General features: G+C 34.0%; 1 protein-coding gene across 1 annotated transcript; it reads left to right on the plus strand.

Moving 5' to 3' along the window:
- Positions 1-1,249: 1,249 nt before the first annotated feature.
- LOC145559625 (protein DESIGUAL 2-like) lies at positions 1,250-14,010 on the plus strand. The gene is made up of 4 exons (XM_081621021.1): positions 1,250-1,569; positions 1,686-1,891; positions 7,388-7,574; positions 13,739-14,010. Exons 1-3 carry the CDS (start codon positions 1,471-1,473, stop codon positions 7,563-7,565), a joined length of 483 nt encoding a protein of 160 aa, XP_081477147.1. The 5' UTR covers positions 1,250-1,470; the 3' UTR covers positions 7,566-7,574; positions 13,739-14,010.
- Positions 14,011-15,310: the final 1,300 nt, after the last annotated feature.

A 15,310-nucleotide genomic window follows, 5' to 3' on the forward strand; every position in this document is an offset into this window, starting at 1 on the left:
AAATCATGACACGACCTAACATGACACGCTAAAATAAACTAGATTGAGTTTGAACAAGAATGGCACAGTAGCTTGTGGTATTGAGCTGTACCTAAACCACCTTTTAAAATTTTTTGATACAATCTAAAATCATCTAATGTCTTAATACGTGTATTTAAAAGAGAGATGCACATACAAGTATTCATCACATTTGAAGAAACAAATCTATCCCTTAGCAAGATACGACTGTAGGGGTGAGCGTAGCAGGGTACCCTGTAAAAATATCAGGATCCGGAACCGGAACCTGTTGCAACAGGTTCCTAAAAATAAGAAACCGGGACCGGAACCTGTTGCAACAGGTTCCTAAGAATTGAGAACAGGTTCCGGTTCTTAAACAGGGTACCCTGTCTATCAAAGTAAGTTTAATACTCCCTCCATCCCAAAAAGAACGACCCATTTGGGTTGATTACGCGGGTATTAAGGAAGTTAAGTAAAAAGAAGTAAAAGTATATTGGAAAAATAAATTTACATGGGGTTTGTAAAAAAAATAGAGAGAGAAAGTAATAAAATAACATGGAAAATGAAATTTTTATATGGAGAAGCTAATTTTGCACAAATATTGTTGCAAATTGGTGGTGTTTTAATGCAAATGGGTCATTCTTTTTGGGACAAAGTTTTGGCCAAATAAGTCGTTCTTTTTGGGATGGAGGGAGTAGTTACTTGATAAATTGTGACAAATTTATATTTTTTAAAAATAGATGATCACAATAAAAGCTTACAACTTTAGTATAGTACTTCAAATATAACAAACCAACACTAATTGTCTAGAATTTTTAATACCATATAGGTTCCGGTTTCAAGTACCCTATAGGGAATCTGTACTAATAGGGTACCCTACAGGTTCTAGATTCAAAATTTTATTACCCGGAACCGAAACCTGTTGCAACAGGTTCCTAATTTTATTACCCGAAACCGAAATCGGAACCTGATCAACAGGTTCCGAGTTTGGAACCTGCGGTTCCGAACAGGTTCCGGTTCCATATCAATACCCTGAATTTTTGTAAACTCCTAGATACAAGTACCATGCTTATAGGGGACATGTTATGATAAAGTCAAAAGGACCCAAATGTAAAGGACCCCATCAATCTCACTTTTAGACCATGGAATATAATAAAGATAGCTCCAAGCACGGACGCTTTAGCTGTTTTACACCCTGCTTTTTTTTTTTTTTGTTTATTTATTTTTTTCTGTTACTTATAAAGAATCCCAAATACACATTTACACTAAAGAATCACTCCAAAACACTTAAAAAAAGGTTCAAGTTTCATGTTACAAACCGTGTGAACAAGCCACCCTTTTTCAACATAGTTTATCTTAGCTTGTTCATTAACACTACATACTCTAGAAATTTTCATCAAATTATCACTTTCCAAAACCACAATACAATACCAGTATACCACCCATCTTATCACATTGCTTCTTTTCGAAACGATGTCGAGAATGGGAGGATTTTTTGTATGTCTTTTGGTCATTGCTTTAGATATTGCAGCAGGACTTTGTGGCCTTGAGGCAGAAATTGCTCAAAACAAGGTGCTTTTTTTTTTTTTTTTTTTTTTTTTTTTTGGTTGGTTTCACAAGTTATGTTAACAAATTATGCAGACAAGATTTGTTCTTGAAACTTTTTAAATGATTGTTTCGTATGACAGGCGAAACATTTGAAGATGTGGATATTTGAGTGTAAGAGTCCAAGTGAACAAGCCTTCAAGTTAGGAGCAGCAGCAGCAGGGCTATTGATACTAGCACACGTTATATCAAGCTTACTTGGTGGTTGTATGTGTCTTTGTTCTCGAGAAGATCAGCATAAATCTTACGCCAATCGCCAATTAACAACTGGATGCTTCCTCTTAACATGGTAAATCTATTGCTTTTATTTTGTAATGTTCTCCATTTGTCCTTAATTGTTGATTTAGACTTGGATAATGGGTATGGATATTAAGATCGATTAGATAATAGTAGGGTAACAAAATATTTTTTTGGTTGTTAGTGAGACAGTAAGTAAAATTACTAATATGTAGTATTTGATTGGGAAAGAATGTGAAGACTGAAGAGTCCCTTATCATCATCATGCCAAATATAGTACTCTGTATTATAGAACTTGAACTATCTTGTTTATAAAAACCTCCTTTTTATATCTATTTGTTTGCCCCATTAATAAATATACTAATTAAATATACTAATTTCGTTTCTGAAAGTTCTACTCACTAGCTTACGAAGTCTAAATAAAATAACTTTGACCATATTTAATGACTTATACAATATGAATAAATTAGCATATATATGGGATCGTATTAGATTCCCCTTATTATAAATCTAAATATCAACTTCTTATAGTTTTCACTTATACATAAGCAAATATATTCATGGTCAAAGATGTTCTTTAGATACCTTGCAAATACAAAGTGAGTCGAACTTTCAGGAATGGAGGGAGTACTTTATTAAAGCTTAGACACAAGTTTATGCAAGAACGATGGATGGCAAAAACGTGTTACATCCTTCGTTCCAAATTCATTGACCAAACATCACCTTTGTCAATATAAACTTTAATCTTAAATATTTGAAATCAACAATAAGAAAAAATTAATAACTAAATGAAATTGAGGCTCTACATTGAAAATAAAACTTGTGAGAAATAAGAAAAAAATTAATAACTAAATGAAATTGAGGCTCTACATTGAAAATAAAACTTGTGAGAAATCTAACAATATGACTCTTATGTGATATATATATATATATATATATATATATATATATATATATATATATATATATATATATATATATATATATATATATATATATATATATATATATATATTCTAGTTTTGTCTCGTGCAATGCACGAATTTACAAAGTATGATATAATAATAATAATAATCAATTGAAATAGAGTTAAGTGAAATTAAATGACTTATGTAACATTTTTTTTTAAAAAAATTTGAATTTATCAATGTCTTTAAATTTTTTTAAATAGAATTTTTTTTCAAAAAAAAAAAAAAAAAGGCATTTTAGAGGGGAAATTTTGCACAAAATCATGCCAAGTGTCCCCTCCGGCGGTTACTTTAGTATACACTCCATGGTATAGATTACAAAAAGTTGCTTTCTCCTTCTCTAAATTACATTCTATTTCTCTCTATTATATGCTAGAAATAGCAATAAAATTTAAGGACGGAAGGAGTAATTAAAAGAGTTAATAAATAATTTTAAAAGTTAAAATACGTCAACTGATTCAAAATCTATAAATATAACTAAAGAAATAACCGCTGCCATCATCATTTACAAGTGTCAACTTCTCATACAAAATTTTCCCTCCAAAATTTGGGTAACATTATTATTATTTTTAAAGATAAAAAAAAATGTTTGGAATTAGTAAATTAATTGCACATTTCCTAAAATATTTTATGTTAAAATTGACTAACTACAAAATTTATCCATGGATTAAAATTAAAAGTTAGAGGCTAGACTATTTCATTTTTCTAGAAACATTTTATCTCCCCCTACTTTATACATTTATAGTATTGTTTTTGGTGTTTCCATTATTCTTTATTAGTTCTTAAAAAAAAAAATGGAGGATGAACAATGAATTAATGCTACGGAGTAACATCTTATAAATAAGTTTAAAATTTTATTTAAATTACAAATCATATAGTACATTATATTTTCCTAAAAAAAAAAAAAAACATTATATGATTATAATACTCTATATTTAACATCATATCTTTCGTAATAGCTCAATTTTATCTAATAAGAAGGCACACGATTCATTATTGTTTTTCTTAAATATGTATTACATACAGCTAAATAAGCAAAACAAATATCACACCGTGCATCGCACGAGACTAACCTAGTAGATAAATAAAGTACTCCCTCCGTTTTTTTATTTACATCACTTGGGATTGCACGGAGTTTTAGAAGAGTTATATGCAAATTAATACGTCCATTTCTACGTGAACCAATTTTGGGTATAGGTTTTGCCATATTTTTTCATCTCATAAAAATAAGTCAACGATATATGGATATATCCATTTCATGTCAAAACAAATCCTTCCGGTTTTTTATATCAATCAAATCTTTCTAGATAGTTCCTTTTATTATATTATTGTGAGTGGGTGAATAAATTATTATGGTAAAAGTAATATGGGGACATGAAAATGAAAGTATGTGTGAGAGAGTACTGGAACCATGAGAAAGAAATGATAAATTAATTTGAGTGGAGTTTAAAGTAAAAAAGAGAAATAATAAAATATAGTTTAAAGTTATTATATATAGAAGTAATGTAAATTTTTTAAAAAAAAAAAATAACCATAAATGAAATGTAATGCAAATTAAAAAAACCGGAGGGAGTATTTAAACAAGAAAATGGGGCAATATCTAGGACCGACCCAAAATAAAATATTGGACTCTAGATATCTAAATTGTGCGGAACATCTCCCAGAGTCCCATGAGCTTTAGAAATTTAGGAACCCGAGGCAAATGAGCAATTGGAAGTTTTAAGAACACGAGACCATGATAATTGGGAATTTGGGACACACAACTAATCACGTGAAGATGAAAAGGTAAAGGAAAAAAAAAGGTCATTAAACATTTAAACTAGGATTAATGAATTATTGGATTTTGTTCTAAAAAAAAAAAAATGAATTATTGGATTTGGTTATTGGGTTCATTGGATTAGATTGGATTGGGCTGGGTTGATTTCCATAGGTGGTTATTTTTTGGTTTACTTAGGGTTAATTTAGGTTAAACTTTGGAATTTTGGATTGAGGTCAGCTAGTCAAGTCACTAGGTCAATATTTTCAAACAATTAAGGATTTTTTTTTTTTTTTGAAACAAATCAATTCATTAATAAAAAACCATACGACATTTACAGATGAAATTTAAATCAACAAATACATAAAATTGAATCAAATAAGGGCTTTATTCATCAATGCTACAATCGTTGAATAGATCTTGCAGTGTGATATATCGCTCGTACACATCGGTAGAATATGTAACCTTTTCGAAGAGACCGTAATCGGTTTGTTATAGCCGTAAGCCCGTAAGGATGATTTTCATATGATTCACTTGAACGCCTTAAAAGATTTGACAACCGTTACGATTCCGCACAACTCTTTACCAACGAACTGATAATAGGGTTGAAGATGATTACCTTTTTCATAAACCCTAACACATAGAAAAACCCTAAACAAAACAAACAATCAACTAACAAAAACTAACGACTCCACTATAGAGAGACACTCCACTATAGAGAGACGGACGAATATCTACACTAGTGTAGATTTATAGAAAACTAAATTGTAAAACTATAGAAAATTAAGAAAAAAGGGTTAGAAATAGCCTAATTTACCATGCGTAATTCACACAATCGCAGTATATGACTAACCCTTTGAGAAGAAATTTTTACTGGTGGTCTCTATGTCATAAACTTGTTGCATGATATTTAATTATTACTGTTTGCATATAGGCGATAATGTGATGGAGGTTGTGTACCAATTATAATGTTGGTAACTTAAGTTGAACTACTTTTTTTTTTTTTTTTTTTTGATGAGCAACGATTAAAAAGTATTGATTATTAATCGAATTAATTAAACAAGACATCACACAATTGACAATTATATAATTCTTGTACTCTTTATATATTAAGGATTTTTTGACATTTGCTACCACTAAAAACGCCTCTCTTCAGATTCGGTACCAATTTTTAAAAAAAAATTTACTTTGCTACCACCAAAATCAGATTTTGTTAAAAATAACTACCACTTAACTGCCACCCAGCCCTCCCCCTCCCCCGGCGCCAAAAGAGTCGGTCGGCGCCGACGACCTCACCCAGGACCCACCACCTAGACTACCACCACAGACAACCCTATACCCAAAACCCACGAACCCAGATCTCACCACCACCACGACACCACCCTAACCCCCAAACCTAGACCACCACCACCGACAACCCTATACCCACGAACCCAGACCACCACCACCGACAACCCTATACCCACGCGAACCCTATACCCATGAACCCAGACCACGACTACCCACCGAAACCACTAAACCCAGACCGTGGGATCAGGTATCGAGGGGAAGGGGCTTGGATCGGGTTTTCAAGGGGAGGGGGGGCTGGGAACGAGGTTGGGATCGGGGATGGAAAGGCATTTTTAGAGGAGCGTCGCGACGCCGGCGCCGACACGGGGGCTCGGTGGCCGGATCCGCGAACAGGGGATTGGGCTCCTAGGCGACGGTGGAGGTGGCTTGGGTAGCTGGTGGGTTCGTGGGTGAGGAAGGGATGGTGGTTGGGTGGTGGTTACGGTGGGTTTGATGTTGAATAGTGGCGGTGAATTAGGCAGTGGGTGGGAAGGAGTTGTGGTTGGACGGTGGTTGGGTGGTGGTAACGGAAATACTAACGGTTGAAGACAAGTGGTAGTGATTTTTAACAAACTTTGTTTTGGCTGGTAGCAAAGAAAATTTTTTTTAAAAATTGGTACCGAATCTGAAGAGAGTTGTTTTTAGTGGTAGCAAATGTCAAAAAATCCTTATATTAATATCAATTGAGAGTTTCTTTAATACTTAATACTTCTTCCGTTTCTATTTAGTTGACGCGTTTGAATTAGGCATATATATTAAGGAGAGGATAGAGAGTGAGAGAGAATGAAAAAACAAGTGAGGTAGCTTAAAAAAGTGTTTAAATTCTAAATAGGTAAAACCAAAAAAAATAAAAAAATAAAAAAAAAATGGAGAAAGTAAAAAATAGTTTTAAATATTGAAATAAACACAACTTTAGGGTCTGTTCTCTTACGTTGAAATTCAGTTCAGTTCAGCTCAGCTCAGTTCAGTTTAGCTCCTAATTTCCTTCTCTTATAAAATATTCATTTCAGTTCAATTTAGTTTAGTTCAGTTCAGTTCAGCTCAGTTTAGTTCTATTCAGTGCAGTTCAGTTCAGTTCAGTTCAGTTCAATTCAATTCAGCTGAGTTTAGTCAATGAAAACAGGCCCTTAGTATTTACATATTCAAGAGATAATTTTAAATTTATAAGGCTTTTGAAATCAAATGAGGACAAATATGTAAAAGAACATTAGATAGTAGTCTTAACTCTTAATTTATGCAAACAATAATTTAATTTAAAATCATATGCAAATCTCTGTAATTAATGTGACATTTTCATTGACATTTTTCCAACTTTAGTATGTAGCCCTACGGCTATGTATATCATTATCCTATGAGTAATGATATGTTTAATTCATATATATACCCATTCAAGTGGGTAACATATTATGAGACAAAGGTTCAGAAGTACACAGTGTTATTTTTCAAATTGTTACAATTTTGATTACTTAACATATGGTATTTTAATCATATTCAGGCTTATACTTGTCATTGGATTGTCTCTGTTGGTGATTGGGACACTAGCAAATCGCAAAGATAGAGCTTCATGCGGCATTACTCATCACCATATGTTATCAATTGGTGGCATTCTGTGTTTTATACATGCCTTATTTTCTACTGCTTATTACCTTTCTGCTACTTCGAGTAGCCATTGAAAAGAATCCCAAACTAATGCAAGTCTAAGCATGAAGAACTTCGAAGATTTGCTTATCATGCATCAAGATAGTTTATCCCTAAACATTGATTCAAGCCAAGCATTGCATGGACACTTTCTTGGATATCAAAGCAAAGCCACGGTTTGCTTAGTGATTTTTCTTGGAGTCTAGTTCACTTTCTTGAACTTTCTTGAATTTTCTTTACTTAGATTTTGCTTACAAGTTTTTACCTTTCACTTGAAAGGGTTTTTCTTGGTTCAAGCATTAGGATCTTTAATCTTTATTTAGTTCTTTAATTTTTATTTATTTATTTAGTTGTTTTAAAAATCAGTTAGTTAGCAAAATAAATCAGTTTAGGCGTGTGCTTGTTCTCCAAGGAGTTTGGTGTATGCTTGTGCGCCAAGGTGCCTGCTCTTCAAGCAAGTTAGAATTCTAGTTTAATTAGGATTGAATTAAGAACTTGTCCTAATCTTCCTAGGTAAACTAAGTCTTATAAATAAGGCTGTAAAACACACGAATAAATATATAGATTAATATTCAGATTTATTTCTTAAGTTGCATACTTGAGTTTTTGTTGATTGTGATCAATTGCTGTTTTGCTTGTTTTAGTTAAAACATTCGTTTGGATTGATTAATTAGGTGGATTCTTAATTGATTAAGCTTAGTTTTTGTTTAATTCTTGGTGGATTTCCTGTATAGAATTAGACTTAAACATATCCCTTGTGTTTTGTTGATTTTCGGATCAATAATTCACATCATCTTTGGTATCAGAGCAGGTTTGCGCAACTTTGGTAAAAATTAAACTGGGAACAATTGGCTGGGAATTTTTACGTGATTCTTTTTGCATTGAACTCTAAAAACGTCCAGATATCACCATATAAAATTTCATAAATTTTAGTTGAGTAACGCACTCTACACAGCCTCAAACGTTTGGTGTTTGTGCACTGATTTGCGGTTGGGAGTCCGGTTTTTGTGTTGCCTAGTTTTCCTTCAAGATTCGATCTTTTAATCAAGATTTTTGCATAAACTGACTTGGTTTGTGTAGGAATCATGATTGACGAGGAGGTTCCACAGGTTCCAAGGGGATTAACCTTAGAACAGGCTCAAAATCTTAGAAGAGATAGGCGAATTGACGAGTTGGCAGCAAGGATGGATGAGATATTAAAAAGGCTTGATACTCGTGCTGGAGATTCTTCAAGGAAAGGGAATTCTAACCCTAATTCTGGTTCAAGTGAGGAAGAACAACCAAGGAGGAACCCAAGGAGGCCACGAAATAATTATTCCTCAAGTGATGAATCACCAAGGCCTAGGAGGAGAGATCGACCAAAGGATGATGATAGGAACCTTAGATTAGATCTTCCCGAATTCAATGGGAGTATGAATGAACCTGAAAAATACTTTGAGTGGATTAGAAGGGCCGAGACACTCTTTGATTACAAGGAGTATGATGAAAGGAAAAGATGCAAATTGGCTGAATTAAAACTGACCAGTTATGCTAGTCTTTGGTATGATAATCTAAAGAAGAAGAGGCATAAGGAGGGGCGTGCAAGAATCTCAACTTGGGAACAACTCAAGAAGCACATGAAAAAAAGGTTCGTACCTAGTGATTATATTCAAGATGTTTATCTTAAGATGCAACTTTTTAAACAAAATTCTATGACTGTTGAGAATTATATTGGTGAATTTGAAAAGTTATGCATGCTATGTGGCTTAGAAGAGATTGTTGAGCATAAGATTGCTAGATTTATTTCGGGGTTGAATGATAATATTGCTGAAAAGGTTGAATTGCAACAATATTGGTCCTTTGAGGATGTTTGCAAGGTAGCTTTAAAATTTGAAAAACAGATAAAGGGGAAGAAAGGGACGTACACTAAGCCCTTTGTAAAAGGTTTCACTAAACCTTTTGAGAAGAACAGCTTGGAGAAAAGTGGTTCTAGTTCGAACTACAAGGAGACTAAATAAAAATTTGAAGCTCCTAAAAAGCTTGTTGAAGATAGGAAGTGCTTCAAGTGTGGTAGTGTTGGTCACATTGCAACTAATTGTCCATCAAAAAGAGTAATGACTGCTCAAGAGTGGGAACAAGAACAAGCTAAGTGTGAGCAGGGTAGTGACTATGTAGAAAAGAACGAAGAGGAAGACTTTGAAGAAGAGGAGGGGCATATTGACGAAATTGATCCCGAGACTCATGGTCAAAGTTTGGTTCTAAGAAGGGCGCTACACTCTAAAACCGTACCTATGGAAAACAATCAAAGGGAGAAAATCTTTCTTACAAGGTGCAAGGTAGAAGATAGGTTGTGTGACATGATCATAGACACGGGGAGTTGCACTAATGTGGTATCTACTACTTTGGTAGACAAATTGAAGTGGCCAACTACAGAACATCCAAGCCCTTATAAGCTTCATTGGCTTAATAATTCGAGTGATGTTAAGGTAACTAAACAAGCCTTAATCTCCTTTTCAATTGGTAAATTTCATGATAAAGTTTTGTGTGATGTTTGTCCTATGGATGCTTGTCATATACTATTAGGCCGTCCTTGGCAATATGATAGATTTGTGAAGTTTGATGGAAGGACTTATGTGTATGTTGTGAGAAAAGGAGAAAAAGAGAGACCGATTGCTTTAAAACCTTTGATAAGCAACAAATCTTCTAATGTTACCTCTAATTCGAAGAGTTCTTATTTGATTAGTGAGAGGGAATTAGAAAAAGAGATTTGCAGCAACAATGTGGTATATATACTTGTTTCTAATGAGATTCGAATTGATCAAGATAAACAAGAAAAGAGGCCGTATGAATTGGAATCTGTTTTAGAAGAATTCAAGGATGTCTTTCCTAAGGAATTACCTCCGGGACTACCTCCTATTCGTGGGATAGAGCATCAAATTGACTTGATTCCGGGAGCACCATTACCTAATAAGGCAGCCTATAGAAGTAATCCGGAAGAATTAAAGGAGATGCAAAGGCAAATTGAAGAGCTTATGGCTAGAGGATACGTGAGGGAAAGTATGAGCCCTTGTGCCGTGCCTACTTTACTTGTCCCAAAGAAAGATGGGAGTTGGCGCATGTGTATTGATAGTAGGAGTGTGAATAACATCACTATCAAATACCGATTTCCTATTCCAAGGTTAGATGATCTACTTGATGAACTACATGGTTCAAAGTTGTTTTCTAAGATTGATCTTATAAGTGGTTATCATCAAATTCGAATGAGAGAAGGAGATGAGTGGAAGACAGCATTCAAGATTAAGTTAGGGTTGTATGAATGGTTGGTGATGCCGTTTGGACTCACTAATGCACCTAGCACTTTCATGAGGTTGATGCATGAGGTACTTAAACCTTTCCTTGGCAAGTTTGTTGTTGTTTATTTAGATGATATTCTGATATACTCTAAAAATTTGCATGATCATCTAAATCATCTAATAAGTGTGTTTGAAGTGTTAAGAGAGAAGAAACTCTATGCTAAGCTTGAAAAATGCTACTTCTTAGTGCCTAGTGTTACTTTTCTTGGTTATGTTGTATCAAAAGATGGAGTTTCAGTTGATCATTCGAAAGTAGAGGCTATTAAAACTTGGCCTATTCCTACTAATATGAGTGAAGTAAGGTCTTTTCATGGTCTAGCTTCGTTCTATAGAAGATTTTTCAAGAATTTCTCAAGTATTGTGGCGCCTATGACCGAATGTTTGAAGAAGGACAAGGGTAAATTCGAATGGACTAAAGAAGCTCAAAGTGCGTTTGAGTTGGTTAAAAAGAATCTATGTGAAGCACCTATACTTGCGTTACCAGATTTCTCAAGTCCTTTTGAAGTTGAAACCGATGCTAGTGGAGTTGGAATTGGAGCAGTTTTACTCCAAAAGAAGAGGCCTATTGCATATTTTAGTGAGAAATTGGGAGGAGCTCGATTGAACTATTCTACTTATGATAAAGAGTTCTATGCCATTGTTAGAGCTTTAGATCATTGGAGTCATTATCTCCGACCTAATCACTTTGTGTTGCATTCTGATCATGAAGCATTGAAGTACATACATGGACAACAAAAGCTCAATCCTAGACATGCTACGTGGGTTGAATTTTTACAATCATTTAATTTTTCTTCAAAGTACAAAGAAGGGAAATCGAATGTTGTGGCTGATGCATTATCTAGAAGATACACTTTGATTGGAATTCTAAATAGCAAGCTACTTGGTTTTGAATTGATCAAAGAATACTATAAAAGTGATGATGATTTTGCTACATTGATTGAAGAGTGTTCTAAAGGAGCCGTGGGTTCTTATTTGCTGCAAGATGGTTTTCTTTTCAAAGGAAATCGACTTTGTCTTCCTAAGTGTTCTATTAGAGAGCTAGTTGTTAGAGAAGCTCATGGGGGAGGAATTGCTGGTCACTTTGGCATTACAAAGACCTTGAGTATGTTACAAGAACACTTCTATTGGCCTAAGATGCTCACGGATGTGCAACTAGTTATTTCTAGGTGTGCAACTTGTCAAAAAGCGAAGGCTACTTTTCATCAAGGCTTGTATACTCCTTTACCTGTTCCAGATTCACCTTGGGAAGATATTTCTATGGATTTTATTGTGGGATTGCCGAGAACACAACGGGGGAAAGACTCTATTATGGTTGTTGTGGATAGGTTTTCTAAGATGGCTCACTTTGTTCCTTGTCACAAAGTGGACGATGCTATGAAAGTGGCGGAATTATACTTCAAAGAGATTGTTAGATTGCATGGAATTCCGAAAACTATTGTGAGTGATCGAGATACAAAGTTCATGAGTTTCTTTTGGAAGTCTCTATGGAAGCTTGTGGGAACTAAATTGCTCTTTAGTACATCTTACTATCCACAAACTGATGGACAAACCGAGGTTACTAATCGTACTCTTGGTGCGCTTTTGCGTGGGTTAGTGAGTAAGACACAAAAGGATTGGGACATCAAGTTAGCTCATGCGGAGTTTGCTTATATTAGATCACCTACATATGCTACCAAACATAGTCCTTTTGAGGTAGTCTATGGAGTCAATCCGAAACTTCCAATTGATCTTGTTCCATTGCCTAAGGGTGAGTTAATTCACAAAGATGCCGAGTCTAAGTTGAAGAGTATGCTGAAATTACATGCTCAAGTTCGAACAAGAATAGAGAAAGTAAATGACATGTACAAAGCTAGAGAAAACAAGCATAGAAAGCAACAAGGTTACAATGTTGGAGACTTGGTATGGTTACATTTGAGAAAGGAAAGATTTCCAGGAAAACGCAAGAATAAGTTGATGCCTAGAAGTGAAGGTCCTTTCTAGATTATTGAGAAGATCAATGACAATGCTTATAAGTTAGAACTTCCGGGAGAATATGGAGTTAGTGCTACATTCAATGTTGGCGATTTGGCTAAATATATTCCTGATGAAGAACTTCGAGATTTGAGGACAAATTCTTTCGAAGAAGAGGAGGATGATGCAAGTCTAAGCATGGAGAACTTCGAAGATTTGCTTATCATGCATCAAGATAGTTTATCCCTAAACATTGATTCAAGCCAAGCATTGCATGGACGCTTTCTTGGATATCAAAGCAAAGCCACGGTTTGCTTAGTGATTTTTCTTGGAGTCTAGTTCACTTTCTTGAACTTTCTTGAATTTTCTTTACTTAGATTTTGCTTACAAGTTTTTACCTTTCACTTGAAAGGGTTTTTCTTGGTTCAAGCATTAGGATCTTTAATCTTTATTTAGTTCTTTAATTTTTATTTATTTATTTAGTTGTTTTAAAAATCAGTTAGTTAGCAAAATAAATCAGTTTAGGCGTGTGCTTGTTCTCCAAGGAGTTTGGTGTATGCTTGTGCGCCAAGGTGCTTGCTCTTCAAGCAAGTTAGAATTCTAGTTTAATTAGGATTGAATTAGGAACTTGTCCTAATCTTCCTAGGTAAACTAAGTCTTATAAATAAGGCTGTAAAACACACGAATAAATATATAGATTAATATTCAGATTTATTTCTTAAGTTGCATACTTGAGTTTTTGTTGATTGTGATCAATTGCTGTTTTGCTTGTTTTAGTTAAAACATTCTTTTGGATTGATTAATTAGGTGGATTCTTAATTGATTAATCTTAGTTTTTGTTTAATTCTTGGTGGATTTCCTGTATAGAATTAGACTTAAACATATCCCTTGTGTTTTGTTGATTTTCGGATCAATAATTCACATCACAAACACCCATCTGATCATTCTGAAACAATTGCGAAAATCAGAGGTTTTTTTCGTATGTCTTTTGGTGAATTTGTTCGAGATTGTAGCTTGCCTTTAATTATGTAGCAATGAAGCTGAGGTTAATGTATCAGCTAAACTGCACAACTAATGTAGCATTGTATAAAAAAAAAAAAAGTAGCATTGTATCTTGTGTTTTGAACTTGTTTCTAATGTTTCAGATTATGTTGTTCTTAATGAATTAGTAAATGGATGGAGAGACTTTGGTAGTTAATAGTGCAAATATACTAATGTGTAATTTCTTTTTTGTTTTTTTAAATCTTCAATTCAAGCTATGGGTTATTCTGATTTTAACGTTATGAATCTTTTTCTTTTTTTTCATATATTATGATTAACATATGATTGTGATGAATTCTAAACTATTAATTCAAAATTCATCTAGTTAGACAAAGTTGGTGAATGAATTTTACCCATAGATTAATTTATGTGGTACTCCATAACTCTAAATTAAGCTCCAACCGTCTCTTTACTTTTATCCCATTGCAAATATTTGGGTCAAATTTTAAAATATTTAACTATAAAACAACGTTATCGATAAAAAAAAAGGAAATTTTTAAAAATAACACCACAAATTTCACAAAAAATGAATTATATATAACATCAATAAATTTCAAACTTTTATTATAACACCAAAAAAAAAAAAGAAAAAGAAAAGAACCCGAAATTTGGATATCACCACCACTTAACAAATTTTTGGATGAAATCCGTTAGTGGGGTCCACCATGTTCACATGTCATTCATTTATTGGTTTTGAAAAAGACAAAAAAAACTAAACGCTTACGTAGCCCCATCACAGGCAACCTTAACACTTGCCGCCGCCAACCCCTCTCCAAATCCTATCCCCACCATCGGCACCCCAAGCCAGCGGCCGAAAAACCCACCTGAGCCAACCTTGAAACATTTGAGCCACCGAAAAACCTATCTAACCCAACCTTGAAATATACACTACAAGAAAAAGGCCACTTTTTGACGGAAATTTTCCCTTGCTAAAAGGCAAATTTCCGTCGGAAAACCTTTCGTAGGAAAAAGTGGAATTTCCGAGGAAAATTCCGTCGCAAAGGTGTTTTACGACGGAAACTTTTCCGTCGTAACAAAATGTGACTTTCTAGTATGATCCTTCGCTGTTTTACGACGAAAAAAATCCATCGCTGCAGACTCACCAACGACGGAATTTAATTCCGTCGCAAATCACCGACGGAATTAAATTTCGTCGCAAATTCTCTAATTTACGACAGAATTTTCCGTCGTTATTGAGTCTTCCAGCAACGGATTTTTCTTCCTTTTTTCGTCGCAAATCATTTCCGACGAACTTTATATTAATGTTTTCTGTCGCAAAATATTATTCACTTTAAAAAATTCTAGTTGTTTTTTGTAAGAAAAAAACAGCATTAATAACCTATATTCCTGCACCTAATACCTGTGAAAATTAAAATTATAATCGAATTACGGAAATATTAATATATATATATATCCACAAAAGCTATGCTTAAGTTAAACATATCCAAAAGCTACAT

This window comes from Chenopodium album, chromosome 9 (genome assembly GCF_948465745.1).
Source record: "Chenopodium album chromosome 9, dcCheAlbu1.1, whole genome shotgun sequence".
NCBI lineage: Eukaryota > Viridiplantae > Streptophyta > Magnoliopsida > Caryophyllales > Amaranthaceae > Chenopodium > Chenopodium album.